Source organism: Carassius gibelio, chromosome B19 (assembly GCF_023724105.1).
Source record: "Carassius gibelio isolate Cgi1373 ecotype wild population from Czech Republic chromosome B19, carGib1.2-hapl.c, whole genome shotgun sequence".
Taxonomy (NCBI): domain Eukaryota; kingdom Metazoa; phylum Chordata; class Actinopteri; order Cypriniformes; family Cyprinidae; genus Carassius; species Carassius gibelio.
In genome coordinates this window covers 19,584,948-19,595,072 of record NC_068414.1, presented here as the reverse complement: position 1 = coordinate 19,595,072, position 10,125 = coordinate 19,584,948, and the positions used below count along the sequence as shown (strand labels likewise).

At 37.7% G+C, this 10,125-nt stretch overlaps 1 protein-coding gene across 1 annotated transcript; it reads left to right on the top strand.

The window, feature by feature from the left end:
* The first annotated feature begins 1,604 nt into the window (after positions 1–1,604).
* On the top strand, positions 1,605–9,493 carry LOC127978956 (trafficking protein particle complex subunit 3-like). The gene is made up of 5 exons (XM_052583980.1): positions 1,605–1,771; positions 2,858–2,955; positions 4,801–4,900; positions 7,992–8,174; positions 8,265–9,493. Exons 1-5 carry the CDS (start codon positions 1,730–1,732, stop codon positions 8,382–8,384), a joined length of 543 nt encoding a protein of 180 aa, XP_052439940.1. The 5' UTR covers positions 1,605–1,729; the 3' UTR covers positions 8,385–9,493.
* The last annotated feature ends 632 nt before the right edge of the window (positions 9,494–10,125 follow it).

Genomic DNA, 10,125 nt, shown 5'->3' with positions numbered 1-10,125 from the left:
AACATGATGCTCAAGTTAAAAGAAGTTTGAACTAGGAAAAAAACATCCTTAGTCATTTTTTTTCTATGCCAACGTGTGCTAGACAAACATGTTTGACCGTTGCACTTGTGTCTCCTAGCTTTTGCAGTGTCATGACACAAAAACATGGCACTCAGGTTAAAAGTTCAACCTAAAAAAAAAAAGAAATGATTTTTTTTATGCCCAGCATCTTGCTTTTTGCATTCCATTTTCTGCACTTTCATTGATGACTTTCTAAACATGCTCTAAAGTTGTGGCGCTTAACTATAAAGAAGTTTGACCCTCTATAAAACATGCTTTCCCACTGTTTTTCTTTTAACATGCCCTAGACACATGTGTTTGACCTTTGTACTCACATCTCGTACATGACATTCTAAAATGAGACACACAAGTTGAAACACACACAGTAGGCTAGTGACAATGCCCCTGAATTTTTTAGATACCCCTACCGGAGGTAGAACTAAACCCAACAATGTTTTTCCTCATCTCTAAGGTCTCCCATATATGAAATGGATTCTACAGTGTTCTAAAAACAGCACTCAAGTTTAAAAAAGTTTGTCTTTTACAAAAAGTGCTTTTCCATTGTTTTCTATTAATATGGTGGATGTGTTTGACTGTTGCACTTGAGTCTTGCATCTTTTGTACTATAGTCTTGCACATTACACCATGTTCCAAAAACACATTGCTCAAGCTCATGTTTAAAAACATGTTTTTCTATTGTTTTTCTGTTAATATGACAGACGTGTTAGACAGACGTGCATCTTTTGCAGAATCTCACCTTACACTATTGTCCAAAAATGCAACACTCAAGTTAAAAGGTTGCCATACACCGAACCAGTTAAAAGTTAAACATTTAAAAGTGCATACATTGCGTTTTTTCCACCGCTTTGCATCTCATACTTTTGCATTCCCCTGTGCTTTCATTGATTTTTCGATGTAAGGGTGTTTTTCGTAGCGTTTTGTGTAAATGGCGCCTAACATGTGAACATCTCAGAATGCACTGCTCCAGTTCTCTTGTCAACATTCTTTACCTGAAATGCAATTGAGATGCCAACTCCTAGAGACATGACTAAATAAATAAATCAATAAATAGATATAAAATTTGTTCGTTTGAGTTTAAATTATTTTAGCTTGTGAGAAGAGACATCAGAATGTCCAGGAAAACAGAATGGAATCTCCTGATCAACATCTCAGTGTTTAATTTGCAACACTGACCTTTTGCTTATTATGGATCTTATTTATAATAGACATGAACAACAAATTTGGATCTGAATATAACACAAGTACAACTATGATGTTTTCCAAAATGTTATGTTTTGCTTTGATCTAAACTTGAGGTTGGAACATGCAAAAAAGGCATCCTAATTTTGAAATGATAAATTGACTTCCCATACTACAATGCCATATTACAACTCCAAGCTCCACACTACTAATGTTGTGGACTGGTGGTGATTAAATGTCATATAAACACATGGTCAATGATTCAGTAAACTCCATTAGGTTACACGAGAAACTTTTAACTAGTCAGAACTACAGATTGACTATAATACCCACAATCCAGAGAAGAAAACACTTCCGGTGAGTCAGCTGCGATTCAGGAAGTAAATCTATTATAGTGACAGGAACAACATCACGGGACTCTCATTGCATTGAGCAGATTAATAAAATATTACCTGTGACTGATCTGTACACACCTGTAATATAAGACAACATGTCTAGGCAGTCGAACAGAGCCACAGACAGCAAGAAGATGGTGAGTTTGTCTTGTGTTTCTGCAGATCTGAGCTAAATGCATGCAGCTAGCTAAACATGCTATTATAATAATCGGAAAATAAGTTTGTTTGAGCAGTGTTTGTATATTTCCATACATATAAATAAAGCGTAGTATACATGTTACCTAAACGTGCATTCGTATATTCCACTAGTTATTTTTTTTTTTTTTTTTTTTGCTAAGACATGAGACTTTCAGTCAGTCAGTCAATCGTGGCTGGCTTTTGAATAAAAAATCTTGTGAAATGCTTCTTTTTTTTTATTATTATCGTTTGAGGGAATTATAATGATATAGTCCCATTGGTTAGAATGATGCTTTCATAGCATTATGCATTGTGTGTGATACTTTTTATTTTAGTATAAGTATTACTGCACTGGGCAGTAGGTTATATGAAGTATTGATACACTCTCCACACGGAACAAACAGTACAGTAGTGAAAGCAGAGAAAGTTTATCCAGATGTGTCAATCCAAGCATTACTAGAAATTACGTTTTGTCTACAATTTGACATGTAATAATTAATGTTTGTAATAACTTCACGTTGTGCCGTGAGAGGGCGCTCAAGACCACTGTGTGCCCGCATCCATTCACTCCTGAATATTACTAAAGACAATTTATATATATATATGTAAAACTTTTTTTTTAATTGTGACCCAGTGTACTCATTTTGAAGCTTGATTTGCTATTTGGATCCTCTGAAATCATGCAGAAGAGCACAATCTTTAGGTTGTAAGTTCAAGCAGACCATGTGCTTCTGTCATTAAAGAAAAAGGGGGCTATTAAAAGTATCTCCAATGTTAATGTTTCACTCCAATTAATATGCTTATAATAAATTTTGAAATAAAAAGCAGGTGTATTAATTTACCATATGCAAAATAGAAGCATTCCACTAGAAATCTAAGACCTTTGGATAGTTTTCTGTTGTTATGAAATTCCCATTTTCTGATCTAAGAAAAGCAATTGTAATATTTTTTATTAAATTGTTAACAGTGGTTAACCAGTAAACACAGTGAATATTGTGAACATGGTGCTGGGTAATTTTGAGCTGTCTTGTCTTTCCCTTGAACAGAATTCAGAATTGTTCACTCTCACTTATGGAGCCTTGGTCACTCAGTTGTGTAAGGACTATGAAAATGATGAAGAAGTCAACAAACAACTGGATAAAATGTGAGTCTGTCTTCCTCCGTTTCTCACCTAGCCATCCAATCGGGTCACATTAAACAGTTAACAAATTACGTTTTCCCTCTTTTCTAAGATTGTAGATTAAAGCAGTCTATGAAAGTGTAAGGATTAGGCGCTGGAACTGGTCACCTTTTTTCTTTCTTTTTTTGTTGTAACCGAGAGGGTTTAGTGTGGGTGTTGTATAGTCGGTGTATGCGCTGGGTGTAGGCTGTTATATTAGGTGTGGTGATTGTGCCATCCAGTCTGCTGAAGTTGGGTTGGGTGGTATGAAGTGTATAAAATGTGCCACTCTAGGTTTTTCGAGAGCTGTCTTTCTCCCCACCCTGTTAAATGAATCGCCTAGCTTTAGGTTACACCCCTGGTTTTTCAGATGCCTGATTGTGTTCCCCACTTGGCTGTACTTCTCAGATTCAATTCCAATGCTTGAGTGGATCCAGATGAATGAGATGGATGAGAGTGTTGATGGTCTATTTTTTTTCTGTTTGCTAGTTCACATCTCATGTTGTACAGCACTGATTCTTTCAGCTGGTGGGTTGCGAGGCAGGAAAAATCAAAAATAAAATGTATTTAAAACATGTTGACCATTGTTATGTTTTTTTAAGTAAGGCTGCATTTATTCAGTCAAAATAAAGATAGAAAAAAGCAATATTCTGAATACATACATGTTTTCAATTGCAATATATTTTAAAATGTAATTTATTAAGTCAAAACTAAATTTTCAGCATCATTACTCCAGTCTTCAGTGTTACATGATGCTTCAGAAATCATTCTAATATGCTGATTTGATGCTCAAGGAAAGAAATCATAATGTAATCAATGTTTTAAACAGTTGTAATATTTTTGCGCAAACCGTGGTACTTTTTTTAGGACCTTTGGTGACTAGACAATTAAAAAAACAGCAGACCTTAAACCAGTATATAGTTAAAATAAATAGTCTTATCAATTTTTCAAAAGAAAAGAGAAATTTCCTCCATGTCCAATCAAAATCTCCATCTGTCGCTTGGTAGAAGTTCAAAACCTTGACGTAAACTACGCAGGGTAAAAAAAAAAAAAAAAAAAAAGCAATAACCCACACTACAATGTGTTTTCACTTATTTTCTTTGGTGTTAATCGCACTGAGATCTCACTCAGTACATTTAAATGCACTTATTGAAATGTATGAATGTTTTCCTGCACTAAAGGCTGTGCGTATCTCATTTCCAGTCATAATTTTGCATATTATTGGGCCTGTTCAAATAATTGTATGAACTAATTTTTATGTTTTGAGCAAGTACATGTTTGTTGCTTTTATTTGTAGTAATAGTTTGGTACTGTGTCGGGTCGCCACTTGATGTTCAATGAAAAATCTGAGCCCTGACTCAAAACCAGTCAGGAAGCTCTGTTTTAAAGATTGTGGGAAAGCAGTGAGGATGCGTGGAAAGCCCTGAGATGCTTGGAGTCCAGCAGTTGTGATTTAGAGAATCAGTGGGCAGCGTGTGTTCTTTGGCTGGGTGGTCTTTTCATTTAAACCGTGCCTTGAACTAATCCAGTAGTCCCACTGATATTGTGTTTGGCAACATGTCTGAAATACAATCTTTTTTTCCCTCTTGCTTCTTTAAAGCATTAAATATAATATAAGCAAAAGCGAGATTTGACTTTCTCTCCATCCAACAAGTTTGTGTCTCTCCTTTCGAGTGCTTGAAGCTAAAGGGCTTTGGTAAGACCTTCAAAGTAAAAAGAGATTATAGTTCTTAGGGTTGCGTCGGTGGGTGAAATGAGGGCGATTGAAAGCGAAGTTGCTCTGACAATGACAGTTTCACAGTTTCCCTTCTCTTCTTCCATCCTTTCAAGGGGATACAATATCGGAGTGCGTCTGATTGAGGACTTCTTGGCTCGGTCCAGCGTGGGGAGGTGTCACGATTTCCGAGAAACGGCCGATGTCATTGCAAAGGTAACGTGAGTACTTGGAGCCAATCAGAGCGCATGCTGAGCCCTCCCTTAGGCCAAGCGAGAGAGAGAGAAAGAGAGAAGCAGGAAGCAGGCAGGCATGTTAATGCGCAAGCAAGTGACTGGAATTTGAACTTCAACCTGCAGTAGCCCACATATTTTCTTAGCTTTCATCACAACTTTCTACCGTTTTAAATTTTTCACAGTCACAGTTTGAGAAACATCCACGCTATGCTATCGCAAAGCCAATTGGCGGGACGTTTGTGTGGCGTTGGAGTGAACCGAGACACTCGTGTTCCTCTCGGCGTGTTTTCTTTGGTCTGCGAGAGACACGGACTCTGTTTTTTTACGAAACAATGCACCTCACCCTAAGCGTATAGGGTTCAACTTCACACTGACAGGATTGACAGAGCGTTCTTCCCTCTGTCCGTCACCTGTCCAGGGCTTGCTTGGTCTCTGTCTGTCTGTCTGTCTGTTCTCCTTTCTTCTGTTTTCTCTGTCTTTCTCTCCTCACTTTCCTCCACGTGTGCCACGTTGTCGAATGTTAATCCAGAATGCATCAGTTTGCTGGGACCTTGATCAGAATCCTAAATCTCTGGGTGTTAAAACATTTTTTTATTAAGTCACTGAGGGTTATAATGTGTAGGATTTTGTTTAGTTGTTTATGGTTGCTGAGCAATGTAGTGACTGGGAGTGTTAATACAAAATTGTGCGCTCACAGGTGTGTGTATTTTGGCTATTTTACGGCTTCAAACAGAGCACATCCATTTTGGAATGAGGATGAAAACCATTTTTTATTGTGGAGTTACTTGTTGTGTAGCAGTTTTTGCACTAATATTCTGAGGATGTAAGAGATTCACAGTACTTAAATTCTGTTCAATATAAGCCAATAATTGTTTTCATTATAATATTCATTCAATTTATTTTTACCTTAAAAATTAAAAGCTATTGCTTTATTGCTCCAAGATGTTTTTATTTTTTATTAAGTGTATATATGTGTTTGTGTGTGTGTGTGTGTGTGTCGTATTATTTACAGACTATTACAGTTATTATATATTATAGTTATAATAATTAAAATTGCTTTTATTTTTATATTTGTACTTTTTTTACTTTAATTTTAATCATTTTAATTTTAGTTCATGTTTTAGTTGATGTGCATTTGTCATTTTATCGTTTTGGGGTTATTTTTATATTTGTGTAATATAAAATAATAAAAAATTATATATATATATATATATATATATATATATATATATATATATATATATATATATATATATATATATATATATATATATATATATATATATATATATATATATATATATATTAGGGGTGTAACGATACGCGTATTCGTATTGAACCGTTCGGTACGACGCTTTCGGTTCGGTACGCGGTACGCATTATGCATACCGAACGGTTCGTTGGACTAATTAATTATATTTGAAAAAAAAAAAGAGAAATATAATGATATGCGTTCAACAAGGTAGCCCAATAACCCAAACGACGTAACAGGCAACGCCCCTGACACTCCCGAAGAAGAAAAAAACACCAACTTATGTTTATGTTAGGCTACTCAGCAGGCGCTCGCTCACTCAGTACGCGCTGAAGGCTCGTTGCAAAATGGCCAATGCGTTTAACAGACTAGAAAAAGAAGATGACTCTCAAACATATTGTTTGAGATGCATGATTCCATCTATGAGCTGCTCGATCAGAGTGACATGAGAGCCCCTCCTTAGAACATTATTTGTAAATCCATGTTATGGTAAGTGTGCACGTGAAGTCTTTGCACACTTTCTGAAATCCACACTGTGGTAAGTTTGCACACTACACTAGTGCTCTGCATTCTTTCTAAAATCCTATATAGTGAGGGCTTCGCGCGGTTGCTTCATTGCTTTAAAAAAAAAAAAAACACCAGCGTGAATACTTGAAACATGTCAACTCATTTACGCCGACATCACCTTATTGTGTCAGTATCTGGGAAAAGACGAAAAAAAGGAGAAACATGCACGCAACAAACTATGCCTGCAGCATTTAGACACCAGTATTATAGCTTACAGGGAATCCAAAGTGCACCCAAACACCAGACCTGTTGGTTATTTTAGGATCTTATATTTCTGGTCTGTTAAATGCATTAGACATTTTGCAATGAGCCTTCAGCGCGTGCTGAGTGAGCGAGCGCCTTAGGGTCCGTTCACATATCGCTCCTAAAAACGCGTGGAAAACGCTAAGCACGTCTTTCTCCTCCTTTCCAAAGCGCTCGGGCAGAAGCGCTCATGAGGCGTCTGTCTTTGCTAAGCAACAATGACGTGCTCTGTCCATGAGACGCGGAAATTTCAGCGAAGGATAAATGGATTTGCAGCTCTAAAAATCGCTTGCAGTAGCTCTGCTACTAAATTTATTTCAAAATTGCAATCCATATACAACTATAATCAGCTGTTCCTTCATCTTGAGTTTTCAACGTTGTTATGGGAAAGGATGAAGCTGATTGGTTAGTTCTTGTCACATGACCCGCGGTGCGCTTGCGGCATTCTGAAAAGTTGAGATGTTTTTGCATTTTGCTGTATCTAAAACGTACCGAACCGAACCGAACCGTGACATCAGTGTATCGTATCGAACCGAACCGTGAATTTTGTGAACCGTTACACCCCTAATATATATATATATATATATATATATATATATATATATATATATACACACACATTATAAAAATAATAATAATAATATAAAATGTAGTCTTAATACTAGCCAGGTTTCTAAAATAAAAAGAAAGCATTTAATGGATTATCTAAAATTGTTAGTAGTTAAATGTTTTTTAAGTTACTTGAATCTCCAGCAAAAATTATCACATTTTGCTATACTGTTAAATAAAATCTTTGATCTTCTTATGGCCTGTCCTCAAAATGTCTTTTCAAACCCGCACTGTGCAGTTGGGCAAAAAAACAAGTCACTTCAGTGTCAAAGTTGTGAATACACCACCTAAAAAGAATGTAGCAGCTCTGCAAATTCACTTAATGTGGCCCTGACATCATAGATGTAGCCAAGCGAGTTAACATGAAGACTCGAGAGCCTTTTTGTCTTCACATTAACAGGTAGCCTTCAAGATGTACTTGGGTATCACCCCCAGCGTGACCAACTGGAGTCCTGCTGGAGATGAGTTCTCTCTTATCCTCGAGAGCAACCCCTTGGTGGACTTTGTAGAGCTTCCTGACAACCACAGTAATCTAGTTTACTCCAACCTGCTCTGTGGAGTGCTGAGAGGAGCCCTTGAAATGGTGAAGAGCATGTCTGCGTGAGATGAATCGATGATCTTCTGCTAACCCTCAATCACTGTTCAAACTGAAGTTATTTTTCTACTTCTGCAGGTTCAGATGGCAGTGGATGTGCGATTCGCTCAGGACACACTAAGAGGTGACAATGTGACAGAAATTCGCATGAAGTTCATCAAAAGGATCGAGGAGAACCTGCCAGCTGGAGATGAATGAGACTGAGAATCTTTTGATTCAAGAGACTTTTTTTTATGTTTGATTTGATGAAGTATTGCAATGCGAATTCACTGTCAAGAAGACATCTCTTGATGTGTCACCAAGGATGGCATGTTCTTTCACCTGGTCCATGTTTTTTATCTCTTACAAATACCTTCTTAAGTTTCTATTTGTATGTCAGTTTTAGGGCCGTGCAAAAAATAGAATGCGATTTTCATGTGCATCTCATCAGTAAAGATACTCCTTTAATTAGAAGTATATCTCCAGCACATGCGTTCAGATCAGGGTTGCCGGGTTTTCACAACAAATCCTGCCCAGTTGCTTCTTAAAACTAGTCCAAAACTAGTCCAATCGCGTTTCCGGGAGGTTCCCTGATAAAAATTGCTTCCCGGGGTTAAAATATACATTTTTTGAAAGGGTTTCCCTGGTAAAATTCGCATTTTAGGGGCTAAATATCACGTTATTGGTATTGGGGTTGCTTCAAACCGCCGACATGGAAAAAACAATCGCAGACTTGGCAACACTGGTTCAGGTGGAGCAGCAGTTACTACACAGAGCCGTAGTCTACCGACAACTAACACAAAATCGTTTTCAAAAACGACAAAGAATCGCTGCCGATTTTAACATCGATTTTGTGTAGATTGTCTGTGGTTGTTTTTCATGTCCGCGGGTCAAAACGACCCCAATACAAATAACGTAATATATTATTTAGCCCCTAAAATGCGAATTTTACCAAGGCAACCCTGCTAAAAAACATATATTTTAACCCTGGGACGCAATTTTTTTTTTTTATCGGGGAACCTTCTGGAAGCGTGATTGGACTAGTTTTGGAGTAGTTTTGAGAAGCAACTGGGCAGGATTTGTTGTGAATACCTGGCAAACCTGATCTGAACGCACATGCTGGAGATATACTTCTAATTACAGGAGTATCTTTACTGATGTGATGCGCATGAAAATCGCATTCGATTTTTTGCACAGCCCTAGTCAGTTTGTCCCCAGTATATTTTCTGTTATTCTTTTTGCATTTAACTCATAAATATGGCACAGAATGTCTAATTTATATAGTCAATTATCTTAATTAGATTGAATAAACCATTAACTACCAACAACTGTGGCCAGTCCCTTCATTTAGCGTTCTTCTACTCAATAGGCCTTTGACACAAACTAATATTTACTCAGTTGCAATAAAGCGCTCATTTGAGTGGACCGTATCACACTGCTGTTTTAATGTCCATAACACTTGTATCAAAAACAACTTTTAGATGGCTAATCTAAAACTAACATTTGAAGAAAGGGCCCCATGTTTGCCAAGAACAGAGACGCAGTCTTTTGAGACACACATGTTTAGTAGAGAGCCAGTGGTGTTAAGGGGAGTGTAGGGGGGGACAAGGTATGTAAATAATGGGACCTGTGTGTGCCAAGCCTGGGGCAGATCCCTCCACACGTATGTAATGAAGTGTCACGGCAGCCCCCATCGCCGTCTTCAACTTGTCTTGTATTGGCCATTGCGTCGTGGGACTGTTATTCCTACAGCGCGGCAGCACGATGTGGTTAGAGTTAAACAACAATAACAAGGGCCTAATTCGTCTCAGATGTTTACTCAAGGAACGTGGAAGCAATCAGGGCCTGGAGGGTCACTGGTGCGTGTGCAGGACAGGGCTGTTTTGGGAGCCAGTGCGTTTTAGTGGTGTAGCCGAGGGGTTCACAGTCACGCTGACCAGTGGGAAGGGGAAGGCCGTTC

Coding starts and splice junctions, on each gene's coding strand:
- LOC127978956 (XM_052583980.1), top strand. CDS start 1,730: ATGTCTAGGCAGTCGAACAGAGCCACAGACAGCAAGAAGATG. Junction 1,772..2,857: donor CCACAGACAGCAAGAAGATG/GTGAGTTTGTCT, acceptor TCCCTTGAACAG/AATTCAGAATTGTTCACTCT. Junction 4,901..7,991: donor CGGCCGATGTCATTGCAAAG/GTAACGTGAGTA, acceptor TCACATTAACAG/GTAGCCTTCAAGATGTACTT.